This window comes from Mobula hypostoma, chromosome 7 (assembly GCF_963921235.1).
Source record: "Mobula hypostoma chromosome 7, sMobHyp1.1, whole genome shotgun sequence".
NCBI classification, from domain to species: domain Eukaryota; kingdom Metazoa; phylum Chordata; class Chondrichthyes; order Myliobatiformes; family Myliobatidae; genus Mobula; species Mobula hypostoma.
The window spans coordinates 147825418-147848513 of record NC_086103.1 but is presented as its reverse complement, the minus strand read 5'-3'; the positions used below and the strand labels follow the sequence as shown (position 1 = coordinate 147848513).

The 23096-nt window shown below is 41.3% G+C and overlaps 1 protein-coding gene across 4 annotated transcripts in view; it reads right to left on the bottom strand.

The window, feature by feature from the left end:
* pan3 (poly(A) specific ribonuclease subunit PAN3) overlaps positions 1–23096 on the bottom strand; it is a 210067-nt gene that overhangs the window by 68585 nt on the left and 118386 nt on the right. For all 4 annotated transcript variants that reach the window (XR_010018733.1, XM_063054249.1, XM_063054250.1 and 1 more), the window contains 2 exons: positions 15969–16041; positions 6010–6077 (listed from right to left, as the gene is read on the bottom strand). Coding sequence is in view for 3 of the 4 variants with exons in the window: in XM_063054249.1 (XP_062910319.1) it covers positions 6010–6077; positions 15969–16041 (141 nt within the window). In the remaining variant the exon portion in view is untranslated. The remainder of the gene's footprint in view (positions 1–6009; positions 6078–15968; positions 16042–23096) is intronic.

Here is a 23096-nt window from a genome sequence, read left to right as displayed (position 1 = left end):
GTTATCTGTAGCTATTCCTCAGATAGAGTGCAATGTGCCATAGAGGAAAAATAACCCATTCAGTTAGTATTTATTTGTACCGCCTGACCACCCAAGAATACTTCAATAGCCTCTTGATCACAAACTCATGGTTGAGTATCAAGGAAATTCCATGTTTGGGTCAGTTCAGCTCTTCATAAAAATTTAAGGCTTGGTATTATTGGATATCATAGTGCTGCCTGCAAGTAACTAGAAAAGTGAATGCAATACAAAAACATAGGTCCTATTTGACATTCACTTTTTCACTATTTCTCCATAGCAGGCTTTACTACAGAAAGTGGCTACATATCTATGCAGAGCTTAAAAGCACCAGATCAGGTATGTCACCTCAGATTGGTATTGGTTAAGCAACGGTCAAGTCAGATTTAACTTCACTTCCAAGTACACTTATTAGTATGAGGTATGAGCCCAGCATGCAGTTGAACTTTTGTTTTTAAAAAAGCATTTTTTCTTTAAAATTTAATCCAACAGGGATATATGGGAGTCACAAGAAACTGATGTTAGAATCTGGAGGAACACAGCATCTAAAGAGGGAAATGGATAATCAACATTTCATGTCAAGACCCTTCATCTGGACATGGGAGGTGAAGGAGTTGAAAAATTTGAGCAGGAAGTCAATTCTTCCATATTAAAATTATTTAGAGGAACTAAGCAGCATTTTAAAAGATTGGTGAAATGAGGACTTGCAGAGTGGAGGAGTGCAGGCCCAGTACAACTTGGCTTCAACCAGAACGAATAATGGAGCAGATTTGAGAGACTGAATGGCTAACTCTGCCCTTATTCCTTATGTTTTATTTTGAAACCTGTGAACAAGTGTTACACTTGCTTATCTCCTACCTATTGAGATTATTTCAAAGTCTTGGGCATTTTGATAATGGATTAATAAGGCTATTGACAGATTTTCCACCTACAATGAGCAAACCAGACACATCAGCAATTCACCTTATGGGACAAACAAAAGGCTCATGATTCCTTGACTCACTCTAATATGAACCAACATGCTACCACCATCAGTGTATATTCTCCAACTGGGATGCTAACAGTTTCTCATCCTAGTTTAAAGAAACACTGCCCTGCACCAAAGACAAAGACAAATTGATTATCCTTGGTGATTTCCATACAGGGTTGAAATGTTTCGTTGGCAGAAAAGGAGGAGAAACCCTCCCATTGAAACACTAATGGGATTTTGTCATAGTAATAGTCCATTTTATACAAGACCTCACAGTAACACTTTCAATATTGGCACTCATTAAACAGCTTTTGCTTCTAAGCAAGACACTGCAAAATTGTACTCATTCTTCCTACCATGATGACTATCATTCATGCTATGATGGCTACTGATGACTAAATATACCACTGACTAATCCACCACTATTTCCATAAACCTGAACCCATACAATGGTGGCAACAGCGCCACAAAGAAAGCAACGTTGAAGCATCAAGACCATCTATGACCTTAATATCTGAGGGAGTACACTCCTGAAAGCCAAGGATATAGGAAAGTTTATCAAGGCCGGAAAGGCAGTCAGCACCTGCAGTAAGAGGCATAGAACTCAACCACATCCCTATTCCCAGGAGTCCTTGACTCCACTCCATAGCACTCTCTGGTTTAGTCTTGAATACATCCTAGACCAAATGAAAGCAGAGAAGAATGCATATTAAGATTGAAGCTCTAAAATTGAAAGAGGTATCTCAGACATGAAATCACAGCTCTTGCCCAGGGAACCAAGTAAAGCATCAAGAGAGACGGCAAATATAATTGTAGTAACAATCTCCCCAATGTTGTCAATCTGAATACATCACCTCAGAATCCACAGAATTAGAGCAGATGCAAGTCATCCACTACCATGAAAGTCTACCAAGGAGGAGAATCTTATTTTAAAATGCTATTATGCAGGTCATCAAATCAGGAGATTTGTTGACCACTAGTAATTTTACTTTAAGTATCTTTACTTCATTAAAAAATTCTTGAAGCTCCACTTTGCTAGTCACTGACAAGGGACCAGTATTAATTGATAATTTGGTTTCCTTGCAGAAGATTTAACATGCTACATGTCTCAAGTATATTTATTTTCACTCACTCATTTTAGTCAATTTTTGGCTGGTTCTAAAACTCTCCTAATATTCTGGTTTCATGACAAAGTACTTGTAGGTAGAATCTTGTGACCTCAAAACAGAAGGAGAAGGAAGCACAAGAGAGAGACTAAAACTAAAAATACTGAGCTATACGAATTGAGGACTGAAAGAGTGTCACTACCCTTGGTAATGGACAGACAAGTAATGCTCCCAATTTTAATAAGTTCTATTGTACAGGAGAAAATTCATGATGCAAGAACAAAATTATTAACAAGAGACTTGAAAATCAGATTATTTATCCAAATAGACCAATGCTCTCACTCATGTCATGAAGATTTGGTTCCAGAAACACAGCCTTTGGTAGTTGAGAGGCATCAAATTTAACTTCTTTCCTTCCCGTCATGTAGGAAGAAAGGAGTGCCAGCCGTGGACAACTGGAATACATTCACAAGAGCTGATCTCAATAAACATTAACTGATGTGCTTTATGTGAATGCTGAGACAGGCGATAAGATTATAATCTAGTTTGCCTCTCCCTTCAATCTCATGTATGTTAATTTTATATATGCAAGTCTAACTGCTGTTCCAAAACAGTGTCAGGCTGAATCATTGACCAAATATTGTACACCCCTACAAATAACTCTTCTTGGCCACACTAATTAATTTTTTTTTAAATCAAATACTTAAGATTCTTTACTTTCTAATCTTTACTTTTTCCAGGGAGATTTTATTTCTCAATTGATTTATATGTTCAAAAAAATTATGACATCTGTTCTGTCAGTGTTTGCAATCATTTAATTGATTCTTAAATTGAACGCCTATATCTAACTTGTATTGCATATATGAGCAAAACACACAAAATGCTGGAGAAGCTCAGCAGGCCAGGCAGCATCGATGGAAAAGAATACAGTCAATGTTTTAGTCTTGTTTGTGATTGTATGGCATATATATGTAATTGAGTTTAAATTTAAGACTTACAGCACTGTACTCTCTAATCAATGTGAAATACTTTGAGCATAATAAGTGGTTTCTTGATAATCATTTATTATGACATCATTAATAAACCCTAAATGATTACATAAAAAATGCTCTAATAACTAGTTCCTCAGTTGGTTCCAAGATAAACTGCTCCAGGAAATTACCCTGAATCTCTTTCAAATTGCTTATGATCTCAAATGTTCAGCAAGCAAGGCAAGTGCATTTCCTACCTCTGACACTATTAGAATAAAAAAGGAATATTGTAAGTAATCATCAACACCACAATACCAGTCCATGTACATACAACAATAAAAAGTGCGCTTCTACAACTACAACCTGAAATACTAATAAAAAATTAGATGGAATAAAATAGGTGCCAAATTTCATCAGTGTTTCAGATCATTGGTTAGATCACATCTCTAAAATTGCATTTAGCTTTGTCACCATACCTTGGGAAAAAGATTATTTAAATGCCCGGACAAGGGTACAAAATATGTACATTTTATGGGCTATTTTAGACAGATGACCAAAATTATTGATGGCATTCACAGGCAAATGATGCTGTAGCACATGACCAGTCACCTTCATAAGCGGTGACATAAGTAGATAAGGTGGTAAAGGTGGTACATAATGAGGTGCCTTTGTCAGTTGGAGCAGTAAGTTATACCAATGAAGTTGGGAGTTAGCTATGAATTCCTGACTCATGTTGCAGCTGTATAAAATTTGGGTAATGCCGCATTTGGAGTAGTGTATGCAGTTCTAGTTATTACAAAGATGATGTGGAGGCCTTGTAGAGGGTGCAGAATGCTGCCTGGAATAGAGAGTATTAATTATAAGGAGAAAATGGTAAGTGCCTGTAGACTTCTGCCAGGAGTGGTGGAGGTAGAAGACCTGATAGTGGCATTTAAGCAGTATTTAGACAGGCCTTCCTCAATGTCAACAAGACAAAGGAGGAAGGAGATTTCAGGAGAACCCGCACCACTCACACAGCTCTTTACATTGGTGGCACAGCAGTGGAAATTGCGAGCAGTTTCAAACACCTGGGAGTGCACATCTTGCACAACCTCTACTTTCCAAGGAGGCTGAAGAGAGCTGGACTATGCACGTCTATACACACGTCATTCTACTGATGCACAGTAGAGAGCATCCTAACAAGCTGCACCACTACATGGCACAGAAACTGCACTGCAGTGGAAAGGCTCTATAACAGTTAGTCAAAACTGCCCAGTGCATCACCAGCATTAGCCTATCCACCATTAAGGACATATATACATAAAGGTGCTGGGAAAAGGCCAGTAACATCATGAATTCCACACACCCTGTGCTCATGGGCTGTTTGTCCCTCCCATCAAAGAGATGGCTATATAGCATTCACACCAGGACCATCAGACTCAAAACCAGTTGCTTTCCCCAAGCAATAAGGCTGATCAATACCTCCACCCACAATATCACTCCTCCACAACCCAAACCACCACTACTTTATCATTTCCTGTCAGAGTCACCTTATGTACAGACACTCCTGTACCTAACTTCACTTTATGGACATACAATCATTGCATACAAGCTATCATGTGCATTTCTATGTATTTTTTTATTATTACTGTCTTCATCATATTGTCATTTTTTTGTGCTGCATCCAATTTGGAGTAACAATTATTTTGTTCTCCTTTACACTTGTGTGCTGGAAATGACATTAAACTATCTTGAACATACAGGGAATGGACAGATCTGGATTGTGCGCAGGCACATAGTTTAGTTTAATTTGGCATCATGGTCGGCACAGGCCCGGTAGACTGAAGGACAGGTTCCTGCACTGCACTTTCCAAACTCTATGTAACTGTGAAAATCATGAATTAATTGACAATTGTGGGAGCGAATAAAAAGCAATAGCATTCTGATCAAAAGGTTCAAACAGCCCTGTGTACCAAATACATTAGGTATCTCAATCCTAAAATTAGGTTTTATTGAACTACATTGTTATTACAGCCAGTTCAAAGTTAAAAAGATCAAAGGAAATTTCTCATCAAGGTACATATACGGTATGTTACCATACACAACCCTGAGACACGTTTTCTTGCGGGCATACTCAGAAAATCCAAGAAACATGATAATGAAAGACCACATCCAAAAGGACAAACAACTAATGTGCAAAAGACAACAAACTGTGCAAATACAAAGAAAAAAAGTAAACAATAATAAATAAGCAATAAATATTGAAAAATAAATATAGATGAAGAGACCTTGAAAGTGAGTCCACAGGTTGTGAAAGCAGTTCAGTGATGAGGCAAGTGAAGTTATCCCTACCTACTGCTTCAGGATAATGATGGTTGATAGTTCAGTTCCAACAAAGAAACAATATGCTACACACACTATCTACATTAAACGTAACTAATAGTCACTGGAGGTTCAAGAAATCAACATTGCTGACAAACACAGTCAATCGAAAAATCAATGATTTATTTTGCACAACTGCAACAATACAAATATTAGTGATTACTGGGTCAAAATTTAAAAACTCTCAAAGAATACTTGGTGTGCAAAAAAGTTTCAGTAAAATAGTGCTTAGTAAAATATGTTGCACTTTGGTGTACATGATTTTTGTTATATTCAATGCTGTCTATATGCTGGCTTCCTGTTAGGGAGCTGTACAAATTCTTTTGTTTTCTCCTATCTAAACAAACCAACACTGTAAACTATAAAAAGTTGCAAAACACAGGGTTTCCATTTTCATCTTCTTGGCTCGAAGACACTTACATGAACTGCGTACCTTTCATTATCATCCACAAAGGCTCAGAGGAAATTATCTGTTGGAATGATTGAAAAACGAGGCACAGAAATGCAAGGAAAAGAAAGAGAAATTATGCAATGAACTTAAATGAAGTCACTTAGTCATTTAAATCACAGCTAAATCGCCTACCTTTCTCCTTTGGGAGATGTTGAGGCTAGAGAAATCACTGAACAATGAGGCAGGTAAACTTAGTTGATCTGCAAGGAAAAAAAGTGCTTAGATTAGAAATCAATTAACATTTCTTTAATTATTAATTCAGGGGATAGGGGCACAACTGACAAGGTCAGCAATTAATGACATTCCCTAGCTGCCTCTGAAATGGTAACAAGTCACATGGCTAAATTAGTTAACAGAGCCAAGGAGCAATTGAGATCCAAAATCTAAAGGCAGTCAAATAATGGGAAGATTGCACAGAAATACTATCACTAGGAAAATTACAATGATGCAAAAACTAAATGATAGTGATGTATTATATGGGACATGCAAGTGAATATGAAACAGCAAATACTAAAATGGACACCCATTTTAGGATTTTTTTTTGAATGGGCTAAAACAGTGACTTAAACAACATAGTTAAATAGCATACACAGAAGATAACAGGGACAGCTGCAAGATATTTTTGAAAGATCAGGAACTGAGATCCAAAGGTAATCAGCACAGAAGAAAAAACGAGACCTGGGACAGATCAGCCATGATGAGACTTTAGGGGCCAGGTGACCTACTCCTGCTATATTCTTACTTTCTATTATATCCACCAGATCCCAAATGGTATTCTCCCAAGTCCTCAAAAATATAGGTTTAATAAAGTAGTACCAATATAAAGCATCAAGAACACTCTCTAGAGATCCTAGACAGTTTAAAAAGATTAAACCATTCATTAATGGCTGATTCATTTTCCTTCTCAATCCCATTCTCCTTTCTTCTCCCCATAACCTTTAATGTCTTTATTAAATCTACAACCTATCACACCCTCCCACTTTCAAAAAAACTAAATGGATTAGCTACCACAGCCATCTGTGGCAATGAATTCCACAAATTCACTACTCTCTGGTGAAAGAAACTCCTCATCTGTTTTAAAAGGGCATCCTTGATGTCTGAGGCTGTGCCTTCTGATCCTAGACCCTCACACTACCTGAAACATTCTCTTCATTTCTATTCCACCTAGGCCTTTCAATTTTCCATAGTATCCACCTCCCCCTACTAAACTCCAGCAAGGAAAGACCCAGAACCATTAAACACTCTTCATATGTTAACCCTTTCATTCCTAGGATCATTCTTGTAAACCTCTGGACCCTCTCCAGTGCCAGCATATCCTGTTTTAGATATGGGGCACAAAAACTGCTCACAACAGTCCAAATGTGATCAATAACTTATGAAGTATCAACATTACATCTTCGCATTTATATTCTAGTCCTCTCAAAATAGATGCTAACATTACATGTGCCTTCCTTACTACTGACTCAAACTACAAATTAACTGCTAGGGAATCCTCCACTAGGACTCCCAAATTCCTTTGCACCTCTGATTCCTGAATTCACTTCCTATTTCCAAAAAAAAGTTTATGCCTGTATTCTTTCTACAAAAGTACATGACCATATACCTAATGAAATATTGCTGCTATCTTGCCTTCTTTATAGTGCATTGAAATGTTGGGACCCGATTAAATCCTCAGAGATCTTGATACCCAGGAACTTGAAATTGCTCACTCTCTTCACTTCTCATCCCTCTGAGGATTGGTTTATAGAAACATAGAAAACCTACAGCACAATACAGGCCCTTCGGCCCACAAAGCTGTGCCGAACATGTCCTTACCTTAGAACTACCGAGGTTTACCCATAACCCTCTATTTTTCTAAGCTCCATGTATCCATCCAGGAGTCTCTTAAAAGACCCTATCGTTTCCGTCTCCACCACCGCCGCCAGCAGCCCATTCCATGCACTCACCACTGTCTGCGTAAAAAACTTACCCCTGATATCTCTTCTGTACCTACTTCTAAGCACCTTAAAAATATGCCCTCTTGTGCTAGCCATTTGAGCTCTGGGAAAAAGCCTCTGACTATCCACACGATCAATGCCTCTCATTATCTTGTACAGCTCTACCAGGTCACCTCTCATCCTCTGGCACTCCAAGGAGAAAAAGCCAAGTTCACTCAACCTATTTTCATAAGGCATGCTCCCCAATCCAGGCAACATCCTTGTAAATCTCCTCTGCACCCTTTTTATAGTTTCCACATGCTTCCTGTAAGTGAGGCGACCAGAATTGAGCACAGTACTCAAAGTGGGGTCTGACTAGGGTCCTATAGAGCTGCATCATTACTTCTTTGCTCTTAAACTCAATCCCAATATTGATGAAGGCCAATGCACCATATGCCTTCTTAACCACAGAGTCAAACTGCATAGCAGCTTTGAGTATCCTATGGACTCAGACCCCAAGATCCCTCTGATCCTCCACACTGCCAAGTCTTGCCATTAATGCTATATTCTGCCATGATATTTGACCTACCAAAATAAACCACCTCACACTTATCTGGGTTGAACTCCATCTGCCACTTCTCAGCCCAGTTTTGCATCCTATCAATACCCGCTGTAACCTTTGACGGCCCTCCACACTATCCACAACACCCCCAACCTTTGTGTCATCAGAAAATTTACTAACGCATTCCTCCACTTCCTCATCCAGGTCATTTATAAAAATCACGAAGAGTAGGGGTCCCAGAACAAATCCCTGAGGCATACCACTGGTCACCGGCCTCCATGCAGAATATGACCCGTCCACAACCACTCTTTGTCTTCTGTGGGCAAGCCAGTTCTGGATCCAGAAAGCAATGTCCCCTTGGATCCCATGCCTCCTAACTGTCTCAATAAGCCTTGCATGGGGTACCTTATCAAATACCTTGTTAAGATCCATATACACTATATCTATGGTTCTATCTTCATCAATGTGTTCAGTCACATCCTCAAAAAGATTCAATCAGGTTCATAAGGCACGACCTGCCTTTGACAAAGCCATGTTGACTATTCCTAATCACATTATGGCTCTCCAAATGTTCATAAATCCTGCCTCTCAGGGTCTTCTCCATCAACTTCAGAAAGACTCACTGGTCTATAATTTCCTGGGCTATCCCTATTCCCTTTCTTGAATAAGGGAATAACATCCGCAACCCTCCAATCCTCCAGAACCTCTCCGGTCCTCATTGATGATGCAAAGATCATCGCCAGAAGCTCAGCAATCTTTTCCCTTGCTTCCCTCAGTAGCTTGATTACATCCTATCCGGTCCTGGTGACTTATCCAACTTGGTGTTTTCCAAAAGCTCCAGTACAGCCTCATCCTTAATATCTGCATGCTCAAGCTTTTTAGTCCGCTGCAAGTCATCCCTGCTATCGCCAAGATCCTTTTCCGTAGTGAATACTGAAGCAAAGTATTCATTAAGTACCTCTGCCATCTCCACTGGCTCCATATACATTTTTCCACTGTCACACTTGATTGGTCCTATTCTCTCATATCTTGTCCTCTTGCCCTTCAGGTGTTCCCTCATCTTACCCTTCCCGAAGTCCATAATCGGCTCTTTGGTCATACTGATGTATGCTGCTGTGACTAGCTGGTATAACTCGCTCCTGTATGCCCTCTCGAATCTCTGAGATTCTACCAACAATGGTTGTATTGTCAACAAGTTTAGAATAACATTTGACCTCTACCTAGCCAAACAGTCATGGGTGTAGACAGAGCAGAGCAGTGGGCTAAACACACATTCCTGGGTGCACGCATGTTGATCATCAACAAGGAAATATTATTACCAATCCACACAAATTGTGGTCTTCTAGTTAGGAAGTCGAGGATCCAATTGTACAGGGAGGTACAAAGGCCCAGGTTCTGTTGTTTATTGTTCAGGACTGAGAATGATGGTGTTAAACACACAAGCTATAGTTAAACAGCATCCTAACATAGGTGTTTGTATCGTCTGGGTGATCTAGGGCTATATTTCATGAGGAATGAAATTTGGTTTGTTACCTAAAACACACGAGAACTTCTACAGATGTGGGGGGGGTGGTGGAGAGAGAGAGGGGAGGCTATTGCACAGGACCCAAAGCAGCTGCAGAAAGTAATAAAGTCATTTCCATCTGGAGTACTAGCCTCCATAATATCTAAGACATCTTCAAGGAGCGGTGACTCAGAAAGGCGGCATCCATTATTGAGGAACCCCATCACCCAGGACATGCCCTCTTCTCATTGCTACTGTTAGGAAAGAGGTACAGGAGCCTGAAGGCACACACTCAGCGATTCAGGAACAGCTTCTTCCCCTCTGCCATCCGAATCCTAAATAGATGTTGAAGCCAAGAATGCCATCTCACTTTTTAAATATTTATTATTTGTTTTTACACTATATTTAATTATACACACACAGTAATTGAGTTATTTATTTATCTTTATTATCCTGTAATGGATCGTACTGCTGCTGCTATGTTAACAAATTTTACGACATGCCAGTGACATCAAATCTGATTCTAAATATACCTCCCTATACAGAATGCCATCTGTCACTTCCTTGCCCATTCTCCTGATCCGTCCAAGTCCTCCTGGTGACTCACTGCCCCTCCACCCATCTTTGGGTGCAAACTTGGCCACAGAGCCATCAATTCTTTTATCTAAATCATTAACATTGAGTTGAAATACCATGAAATAACAAAATACCATCTTGTTTAGCCGTCTCATGTTGCAGCATCTTGTCGAAAGCCTTATGGAAATGTGGTAGGGCTCTAGGGAGTACAATGGAACAGAGGGACTTAATAGTTCGAGTATAAATTTAGTTGAAAATGATGTCACAGGGTGATGAAGATGACATTTAACACGCTGGCCTTCATCGGGCAATGAGTATAGGAGTTGGGACATTATGTTGCATTTGTACAAGTCATTGGTAAAGCCACACTTGAAGTACTATGGCCAGCGTTGGTTATGCTGCAATAAGAAAGATATGGTTAAACTGGAAACAGTGCAGAAAGATTTACAAGGCTGTTGCCAAAACCAGAGAGCATGAACTTAAGGAGAGGTTGGCAGGCGAGGTCTTATTTCTTGGAAAGCAGGAGAACAAGACATGACCTATAGAAATTTTTAAAACTATAAAAGACATAGATAAGGTGACAATCTTCTCCACATGGTAGGGAAGCTCAAAGGAGAGGGACAAGATGTTAAAAGGGCCAGGGCAACATTTTTTCCATGCAGAGGTTGGTGGTAAATTGGTTTATTATTATCACAGTGAAAAACCTGTCCTACATACTGTCCATACAGATCAATTCATTACAACCGTACACTGAGGTAGTACAAGATAAAACAGTAACAGAGTGCAGAATAAAGTGTTACAGTACAGAGAAAGTGAGGTGCAATGTCACAAGAGCTGCCAGAAGTAGTAGTTGAGGTAGGTACAGCAGTATCTTTAAGTAGCACTTGAGTAGGTACATGGAGGAGCAGGGCTTTGAGGGATATGGCCCAAATCGAGAAAATTGGGACTAGCTGTGTGGGCACAATGGTTGGCACGGAATTGTTGGACTGAAGGACCATCTCTATTTAGCCAATGGATACTTTCGAGTGATCAATACTAAAGAATTTTGCACTGTATACAATTCAATTCATTGCTTCCTTATGGACAAATGGAGACATGACCTTTGAGTCAGCATCAGTATGCACGTGACGAGAATACACATAAATTAAGATGTTTGCTGGCCTGGGCTTGCACCAGTGGCATCAGCAGTGGTCTGCCATCTGTCCTCAGGGGAGGGAGAGAAAAGGCACACAATGAAGCAGCATTTGGAGTTGTTAATGAAGGAGCCATCAGTCTGGGTATTGTCAAGATCGGCTCCCCCTTTGAACCCTGAACTGTTTGAAGTGATGGACAGGCGATCTGGAGATGTGTAATGAAGGGACGGGAGAGAGAGCTGTCTAGAGCGGCTCCCCCTTTGAACCCTGGACTGTTTGAAGTGATGGACAGGCGATACCCCAGCAGGGGGATAAAAAGGGACAGGTTCGCTAAGGCAGAACACAGGACACCCCGAGGTAACGAGACCCTGGAAGTGGTGCGCCTCTCCTAAGTCGGTGGGAAGCTCGTGGACGGCTGATCGCGGGATCAGCCTTAGACGCACAGGGTGGAAAGGTACGATCAGCGGGAACCCAGTATGTGTCTGCCCTTGCTTGGGTGCCGGGTTCACTGCAGAGGGTCGACCGCATCTGGAGGAGGGGTCACAGTCGGTGACCCCAGGTGACATCACAAAGGACTCACCCAAAAGCTGCTTGTGAGCAATATCGCCGGTCTGTGAGTGGAAGACGTTCTGAATGATCAGTCGTTCTCGTTCTCTCTCTCCTTCCCCCCCACATTGTCCATCGCCATGGCAACGATTACTGCCAACTGAACTAAATTGAACTGGACTTTGTGTCACTTTGAAATTGGTCATTTACCCCTAGACAACGATAGAGCTTGGTTGATCCTGTTATCTTAATTCTGTGCACATGTGTGTTTATCATTGCTGAACTGTTGCATTTATTATCTTTTCGATTACTGTGTTGCTTGTTTCTTTAATAAAACTTTCTTAGTTCTAGTAATCCAGACTCCAACTGAGTGATCCATTTCTGCTGGTTTGGCAACCCAGTTACGGGGTACGTAACACACAAAACACTCAGAATATTATGTTTATTATGCTGACAGTGATAAAAGTCATGAAATTTCTCTGACCAAACTGATGATTAATGTTACTGATGGATAATGTTCATTGTCTTGCCCAAGTTTAGTTATTTTACACATGGCAGCAACACACAACCTTAATAAAAACTTTAACATAATAGGATTGATTTTTAGCAGGACAAAAATACTGAAACATGGAGAATTTCAGTAACCGAAGTACAGTTAAGTAAAGTAATTACTCTCCAAAATCTGCATTTTACCAAACTCACCATTCAAATACAGAAAGACACTAAGTTGTTTTACCTATTTGCCATATGTAAGCATCAAAAAAAGAAAAAAGTGAGAACCATCCATTCCAGTGGAGATTCATTTGTGGTACTAAAAAATCAACTTCTACAAGTGTGGGATTTCAATCTACCCTTTAAATGTTACTAAAATAGTTAAGTATTTTAAGCTTCATCTTGCGCCAGTATAACAAACAGTCTTACCACAAACTTCAAACAATCCAAAGTTCTTTGATAAAAATTACCAATGATTAGTAATCGACTGAATCAAGATGGCTGATCCTAAAACAAGCTGCCCCCGTCTTCCCAAATGGTCACGTAGCTTGCAATCCAGTTCCAATTTAATTGTTATTCAACCATAAATGAATACCCAGGAATACAACCAAACAAAATAACATTACTGTGTAGCCAAGGTGCAAAACACAGTACCAACAGTCATATACAACACAAAGCACATATAACACATACAAGATAGCAAGCACATAAGATATCAGTAAAGTGTCAGATATCCCGCCCTGCAAAAACTCATTTCAGGGAGGTAGCACCCACACCCCCCCAGCCCCGTCGACCTCCAAAGGTGTATGTAATACTGTGTTTAGTGATTTTGTCTAATCTGTAAACCAAGTTGGGTATATGCAGAAAATGTGACAGTGAAATATGTACTTATATTATCATGTTTATTCTATTACAACTTTAAGCAAGTCTACAGGGAGTTTGCCTCATCACGTAGGACATCAACAGCGTAGCTCCTTAGCAGCCAGCCAGCTAGTTTAAATAACGTTAGCTATGCTAATGAACGAATGACACCTGTTAAACTCACCTCAACATGTCTTGTACAGTCTTAACCCACCATGGGCAATAGAAAAGTCACTGTTGCAAACAGTGCAATGAGCAACACTGTCATTATTTTTGAGGTCGACTGTAAAGCCCGCCCACAGAGAAAACTGATAGGTCTACTTAGCAGGGGTCCCCAACATTTTTTGCACTGCAGACCGTTTTAATATTGACAATATTCCTGCGGACTGGCCGCTTGGGAGCTGGGGCGTTAATCACGACCGGAATATAGGTGATAAGTCAATTATAAGTCAATAGCATCATAACATTTTAAGTAACACTTAGATATTAAACAAATGGCGCATATTTTCCCTGTATGAACATATAAAATCATTGCAACACACCAATATCGCTGAATCAGTGGGAGCCCTGGGCTTGTTTCCCTGCAACATGACGATGCCATCGAGGGGTGATGGAAGACAGCGATACTCGAAGGGGGTTCCTTATGTCCAATCTATTCCGCAATTTAGTTTTCGTTGCATTCATTGCAGAGATATGTTGGAAATGGAAGCAACGTTTTCAGTACTTTCGTGGCTATGTCAGGATATTCAGCCTTGACTTTGGTCCAGAATGCCGGCACAGATGTTATGTCAAACATACCTTTCAGCCCATCGTCATTTGCAAGCTCGAGTTGATCTCCTTCCTGCGCTGACATGGATGACGCGTGCGTAATGACCTCGCATGCGTTCAAGCTCAACAGTGGGCATGACAGGGAATGAGGAAAAGTGCAGCTGACTCATATCGCCAAATCATATTCTTTCCTCGCGGCCCAGTGGTTGGGGACCACTCTTGGCACAAAGAGAGACTAATCAGGATGCTCACTCTCCCTCTCCCACTCAAAAAATCTATTTCTGGGATATTGTATATAATTTCCGGGCGTCAGGGAGCCACTATTGATATGCCGGAGACTCCCAGAACTTCTGAGAGAGGTGGGATGTCTGAAGTGTAGTCACAAAAAATACAGTCCAAGTACATGAATGTTGCAGCAGTCTGTAGTTGGATACAATATAGCTTGCCTTTCACCAAGGGCAGCAATGACGCCAGCCTGGACGCCATGCCACACCACCTCCAGCACCAACCATCCAGGGCAGCTGCAAACAGGCGACACCACGGCTTGAGGCCTAGTCCTCATTGCTACCAAGGCCACCCAGCTCCCCGCCATCTGTCTCTCCAATAATCCAGTGACTTGCAGCATTCCACATTACCAATATCCAACAGGATCTTGCACTCACAAGTGGCTAAGACAACCACTCACTGTGAGACTGCACACTGCTACAGAGAGGCGTTGGTGTGCAAAGGCAGAGAACAGCACAGTCTGCAGCAAGTACAGCTCCTTCAATTTCTCCACCAATGAGCAACTTTCTGATGGGATAAACCTGAGGTACTTTAAGTTTTTAATGTCCAGCAGCATCCTTTTTTTTAAATAATTGAGTTTAAGAGACAATAACACCTTCAGATGGCCACTGCATCGAGGTGCGCCGTCATCTTATCAGAAGTCTATATTGCTAAGTTGGAGAGTTGTGATCAGAAGGCAAGGTTCTAGGCTCGCCATGATGTCAAATTCCTCTACCATAGTGTCAGCATCTCAATGGTCATCTGGAGCTTCCAATTGCAAGCCATTTTAATCCCTCCTCCCATTCCCTCATGGACCTGTCTGTCTTCAGACTTTTCCATTGACAGGATGAGGCCAAATGTCAACTAAATGACCAACATCTCACAGTACCTGGATGGTCTGCAACCCCAATTTTGAATGCTGAATTCTCAAATTTCAGATAACGTGCTTCCCACTCTGTCCCTTTTCTCACTTGATCTACCCAAGCCCCTTACCCACACTGTTTGTTCCAAATGCTTTCTTCCCAGCCGCCCATTCCCAGTTTCTTTTCTCTCCTCTCCCAAGTCCATCTGCTGATCTATCCACACACTCCTCCCAGTGAGTCACATCTCTCCGGCCTAAATACCCACCATAGCTCTTATTTGGTTCCTCATCCCCTACCTTTATGATCAGATTCCGTAATCTGCAGCATTTTGTTGCCTCTCATCATTCCCCACTCCAATTCTATCTGTCAATCAACTCCTTGTCATGCTGATCCACTTATAGCTCAGCAAATCTTGGCCTACTCTCCTCTTCACCTCCGAACTGGCCATCTCCCACCATTCTTTTAACCTAGATGAAGGGATTTAATCCAAAAGATGGTCAATTTCCCTCCACAGATGCTGCCTGACCTGATTTCCTCCAGTAGTTTGTATTTAGCTTAAATAGACTTTTAAATTAACTCTGTTGAATTACAAATAATAATTCTTACCATGTCCTGCACAGGCATAAGCTTTGGCACAATCACTCAACAGGCTCGGTGAGCTGCTGCTGTTAGCTTGCCTCTGTGGGGGTACAAAAGAAAACAAATTATGTTTTAAGACTGCAATTTATGATCTCACCACATAAATCTACACATTACCACAGGTTAGTTGTTTCTTGATCAAAAAGTCTTCGCCAATATTACAAATGTCTTTACCTTTACTCAGAAAGTGTTTATGTACAGATACAGGGAATCTAAGATAAAGGGATATCAATGCAAGGACCAGTCCTGGTGCAACCTCCTTTGAGAGGGTAGGTTAATCCAAAATACGTGGACGGGGTGGTTTAGAGGGCGACTGGCGGGCAGATGGGATGAGCTTGCTTTAGGCTGAAGGGCCTACTTCCACGTTGCATGACTCACCATCTCCTCATTCAACTTGGTCTAGCTCCCCGTTTCAGAGTAGCATGTGGTATTTTATGCATTTTTTTTCAAAACTAGCTCAAGATTTTTTTCTGTATTATTTGTATGACACTATAAGTATACATGTAGAATTAGACTTCCAGGCTCTTATGTTTTGATACACAGAATAAAGCAATTACCCAAATATCTGGAACATGCATTTTTAAAAACACTGAACATCAATATTTATCTTCTCCTGTGAAAGGCAAATAACCTAAAAGCGCAAGAGAATTCGCTATGGAGGGATAATTAAGACTAGTTTCTGCATGTACAAATGTCAATTCTACCTCTATCATTTGGTCATTCATTCTACAAGATCTAAATATGACGCATTTAAATTTCAAGTGCCATTTCATCAGTGCTTATGCCCCGCTTAAGTGTATGACTAACCTCTCCAATATCTTTCACCTATGAATCTCAAAAGCTTGCAAAGACAATAGCAACAACAAACCCCTCCCCCACCAAAAAAGCACAATTTTCTCCAATTTGAAAAACAGCCGTTATCACCATCTCTTTTCTAAACAATAAACACCTACAAACGTTTGTAATTCTGCACCCCTACTGCCACTGACACTGCCCATTTCATCTTTTATGGACTAAGATCAACAAGAAAGTTGTATAACTGGAGGGAAGGGACTGGTAAATAACAATTAGCTGAATTAATACTGCCTGGACAAACATTAGATCAGCAAAGCTTTCAAAAAGTTTGGTAGTTTTCAGTAAAGTTTCCTTGTTTATGCTTCTAGCAGTTAAGGTGGTTACTTGGACTTGGAAAGATCATACAGTCCTCTACACCTGACAAAGCCCCAATACCTGGCTCAAATGTCTTCAAGAAAGGAGACAAGTCTAATGCCAGTAACTACAGATGGAATTCTTTCCTGTCGGTCAAAGGGAAAGTCCTCAAGTGAGTCTTCCTAATGACCAAATTACAATGTGGATTCTGTCACTTTCAGTAGCCACCATAGAATTCTGGTAAGTTGACAGCGCATTCGAATGCAGCAGCCTCAGGGGCTAACCAAAGGTGCACTTTTCTTTTTAAAATGTGTCTCTTATGATCGCAAGACTATACTGGACTCCAAGAACAACGGGTACAGCAGGTCAACTACATCAGTGATCTGTTTGTTGTTCGGAGCAGCCGATGGGCAAAGCAGCCGTGAGAAGGAGAAGCTGGCGAATGGGCTGCAGAGGGTTCGGAGGTGCTGTCTGTGCTGCTGCCTGCTACTAGAAAACATCGGAGCTGGTACACGGAAGCAGCGCGCAGTGTAGTTGTGAGTGACTGTCTTGGACGTTCCTCTTGCAATCGCAAGACCCTGTTGGACATTGATAATGTGAGATGCTACAGGCCTGTTTCCCTTGTTTTGTGATGAGACAGGTGAGGCAGCAGAGTGGCCTCAGTTATAGCACGGACTAGGCCTCATGCAGGCTTGCCTGCTGCTGCAGTCCAGGTAAGATGCTGGAGGAATTGTAGCATGGGTCTGTGCTCAGTTGAGAGCTGGCCTCTCCTGTCAGTGCTGCCCTCTAGTGTTCCACCAGTGGAATGACAGGCTGGATTGCTGGGAACTATACCATCAATTTGCATGTTACTCAGGGACTTGGACTATACGTGTGTTTTCTTGCATAATGATGTGTTTTTCTTAAATCTCACTCATTATTGTGAACATACGTTATGCACCTTGGCCCCAGAGGAATGCTATCTCATTTAACTATATCTATATATGGTTTGAATAATAATTAAACCTGATTTGATTTGAGAACAAAAACAATCAGTGGAAGGCCGCCATCTTTAATTCCCTTTGCCAATTCTGTCATATTACCTGATTCTTATTTATACACTAAGAGTATGAGGCAGCTATTTACTAAAAATTACCTAGTGTATTAAAAACAGCATAATCTTAGTTGACACTTAACTGCAGTTTAAGGACATATTGAACAACAGGTATTGAATAGATTGAGGTGAAGTATGGTTTGATTTTCCTCTTATTTTAAAAAGGTATGTCTATCAGCAATCCAAGTTCACAACCATTATTTACTTTTCTGGCTAAGGCACTTCAAATCAATTATTTTTCATTGGTATCCACAATGCGTTCAAGTTCCACAAGAAACAGGGCAAAGCTCCCCGAGTACAAAATTACAGCTCTCCCAGAAAAGCACAAGATACCTATAAACCAAAAAAGCCTGTAAAATATTCTACTTGATCAAAGGAACAAAGCAAAAGAAAATGCATTGGATGTTAAGTGACTTAAGATCCGGAAACGATGGATGATTTGGTTTTAGCTTCCTTTTAAAGGCATGAACTACATTTGTTACATCTCTACTTTATTCTCTACTAAATATTTATACATGCTATATATGCTGGCAGCACAGTGGCAGATCTGCTGCCTCATAGCACCAAAGAACTTAATTCAATCTTGACTTATGTCAGTCCACAGCTCCTCTACTGCCCTGAAGAAGCCACTCTTGGGGTTGGAGGAACAACACCTCATATTCCGTTTGAGTAGACTCCAATCTAACAGCATGAACACTAACTTCTGGTAATCTCTCTCGCCACACCCCCCCACCCCTCTCCTTTTCCATTTGGCCCCCGTCTTATCAAGGTCTATATTATAAACCACCCAACAGTCCACAGGATTAGGTAAGTAAATTTGCAGAAAGATTACAAATTGCTGCAAAAACAAACACAAGGTTGTGATATTAGGTGATTTTAACTTTCTATATATTGACTAGGACTCCATACTGTAAAACAGCTGGATGGGATAGAGTTTGTCAAATGTGTTCAAGAAAGTTTCCTTAATCAGTACATAGAGGACCAAACTAGGTAGAGTGCGATACTAGATCTCCCATTAGAGAATGAGATGGGACAGGTGACAGAAGTTTGTGCAGCAGAACATTTTGCATCTAGTGATCAAGATGCCCCTAGTTTCAAGGTAATTATGGAGAACGATAGGTGTTCCGGCCTCCAGAAGTGCAGTTTTGTATGAACATCACTTCCTGTAATGTAAGCTGTTTGTTTAAAATCATTTTCTAGAAACAGAGAAAACCTACAGCACAATATAGGCCCTTCGGCCCACGATGCTGTGCAGATCATGTACTCATTTTAGAAATTCCCACAGCCCTCTATTTTTCTAAGCTCCATGTATCTATCCAAGAGTCTCTTAAAAGACCCGATCGTATCCGCTTCCACCAATGTTGCCGGCAGCCCATTCCACGCACTCACCATAACCTGCATTAAAAAAAAACAACTTGCCCCTGACATCTCCTCTGTACCTGCTCCCCAGCACCTTAAACCTGTATCCTCTTGTGGCAACCATTTCAGCACTGGGAAAAAGCCTCTGACTATCCACACAATCAATGCCTCTCATCATTTTATACACCTCTATCAGGTCACCTCTCATCCTCCGTCGCTCCAAGGAGAAAAAGCCAAGTTCACTCAACCTATTCTCATAAGGCATGCTCCCCAATCCAGGCAACATCCTTGTAAATATCCTTCCTGTAGTGAGGCGACCAGAACTGAGCACAGTACTCCAAGTGGGGTCTGACCAAGGTTCTATAGAGCCGTAGCATTACCTCTCGGCTCTTAAACTCAAACCCACGTTTGATGAAAGGCCAATTTCTTAACCACAGAGTCAAGCTGCACAGCAGCTTTGACTGTCCTATGGACTCGAACCCCAAGATCCCTCTGATCCTCCACACAGCCAAGAGTCTTACTATTAATACTATATTCTACCATCATATTTGACCTACCAAACTGAACCACCTCACACTTATCTGGGTTGAACTCCATCTGCCACTTCTCAGCCCAGTTTTGCATCCTATCGATGTCCAACTGTAACCTCTGACAGCCCTCTACACTATCCACAACACACCCAACCTTTGAGTCATCAGCAAATTTACTAACCCATCCCTCCACTTCCTCATCCAGGTCATTTATAAAAATTATAAAAAAGGAGAAGAGGACCCAGAAAGGATCCCTGAGGCACATCACTGGTCACCAACCTCCATGCAGAATATGACCCATCTACAACCACTCTTCCCCTTCTGTGGGCAAGCCAATTCTGGATCCACAAAACAAGGTCCCCTTGGATCCCATGTTTCCTTACTTCCTCAATAAACCTTGCATGGGGTACCTTATCAAATGCCTTGCTGAAATCCATATACACTACATCTACTGTTCTACATTCATCAATTTGTTTAGTCACATCCTCAAAAAATTCAGTCAAGCTCGTAAGGCATGACCTACCTTTGACAAAGCCATGCTGACTATTCCTAATCATATTATGCCTCTCCAAACATTCATAAATCCTGCCTCTCAGGATCTTTTCCATCAACTTATCAACCACTGAAGTAAGACTCACTGGTCTATAACTTCCTGGGCTATCTCTACTCCCTTTCTTGAAAAAGGGAACAACATCTGCAACCCTCCAATCCTCCGGAACCTCTACCGTCCCCATTGATGCTGCAAATATCATTGCCACAGGCTCAGCAGTCTCTTCCCTCGCCTCCCACAGTAGCCTGGGGTATGTCTCGCCCAGTCCCAGTGACTTATCCAACTTGATGCTTTCCAAAAGCTCCAGCGCATCCTCTTTCTTAATGTCTATGTGCTCAAGCTGTCCAGTCCACTGTAAGTCATCCCTACAATCGCCAAGGTCCTTCTCTGTAGTGAATACTGAAGCAAAGTATTCATTAAGTACCTCCGCTATCTCCTCTGGTTCCATACACACTTTTCCACTGTCACACTTGATTAGTCCTATTCTCTCAAATCTTATCCTTTTGCTCTTCACATACTTGTAAAATGCCTTGGGGTTTTCCTTAATCCTGCCAAGGCCTTCTCATGGCCCTTTCTGATTCCAATTTCATTCTTAAGCTCCTTCCTACTGGCCTTATAATTTTCTAGATCCCTATCATTAGTTTTTTTGAACCTTTCGTAAGCTTTTCTTTTCTTCTTGACTAGATTTTCAACAGCCTTGGTACACCACAGTTCCTGTACCCTACCATCCTTTCCTTGCCTCATTGGAACATACCTATGCAGAACATCACGCAAATACCCCCTGAACATTTGCCACAATTCTGCCGTACATTTCCCAGAGAACATCTGTTCCCAATTTATACTTCCAAGTTCCTGCCTGATAGTTTCATGTTTCCCCTTACTCCAATTAACCACTCTCCTATCCCTCTCCAACGCTATGGTAAAGGAGATAATGATCATAATTCTATCTCCAAAATGCTCTCCCACTGAGAGACTCCGACACCTGACCAAGTTCATTTCCCCAATACCAGATCAAGTACAGCCTCTCCTCTTGTAGACTTATCTACATATTGTGTCAGGAAACCTTCCTGAACACGCCTAAGAAACTCCACCCCATTTTAACCCCTTGGTCTAGGAAGATGCCAATCAGTATTTGGAAATTAAAATTTCCCACCACGACGACCATGTTATTATTACACCTTTCCGGAATCTGTCTCCCTATCTGCTCCTCGATGTCTCTGTTACTATTGGGAGGTCTATAAAAAACACCCAGTAAAGTTATTGACCCCTTCCTGTTCCTAACTTCCACCCACAGGGACTCAGTAGACAATCCTTCCATGACTTCCTCCTTTTCAGCAGCTGTGACACCATCTCTGATCAAGTGCCACGCCCCCACCTCTTTTGCCTCCCTCCCTGTCCTTTCTGAAACTCTAAGTAACCACTCCTGCTCTTGAGCCATCCAAGTCTCTGCAATGGCCACAACATCATAGCTCCAAGTACTGATCCACGCTCTAAACTTGATAAAGTTTAAGGGAATGGGGGATTCTCAAGATCCCTGTAAACAATGGATTCAGTACTGACTATGTCTGTGACTGCAGTGTGTTTGAATAATGTCTCACAGCTGCTTTCTTTGGAGCAAGATAAAGGTTAAAGTTCGCCCAGATCCACATCAGATGTCTCTGGGCTTTTCACACCTTTTGATTTTGACAAAAAGCAGTACCTGATGGAAATTAGACAGAACATTCCTTTCTTAATTAAAGCATAAATTTGACAGATGTTCTTATCTTTGTAATTAAGTTGTGGCTCCAGCAAACCAGGTAGGACATTCTTTTCTTTAATTAAGGTGGCTGGAGTGTCTAACAAGTTGATTGTACTTTTGTATCAATAGTCCATTGACTTGGCCGGAATAGTTATCAAACTGATTGTTCTCTGTATCAATAGTCCATTGACTTGACCTGAATGGTTATCAAACTGATTGTTCTTTTGTATCGGTGGCCTTATAACTTCTGACAATTCTGACATCGGGCAGTGAACTTGTAGAACCGCCGGGGAGATGAGAAAGAGTCTCTCCCTGATGTCGGGTCTAAGTTCACTCGCCAGCTGAGCTCGAAGAAATAAACGGGTGCAACGATAAGTAACAATCTTCTCGTGCTGTCGTTATTTGACCCAGCAAAGTTACGTTTACAGACTCATCTGCTTTGTTCATGATGCTTTTTGCATTAAAATAGACACATCTCAAACCACACACATCAAAGTTGTTGGTGAATGCAGCAGGCCAGGCAGCATCTCTAGGAAGAGGTACAGTCGACGTTTCAGGCCAAGACCCTTCATCAGGGCATCTCAAACCATCAGTCTAAGCGCATCCCTTCTCTATCACCTGCCTATTCTCCCTCTCACACTGTCTACAAGCTTTCTCTATTTGTGAGCCAACCGCC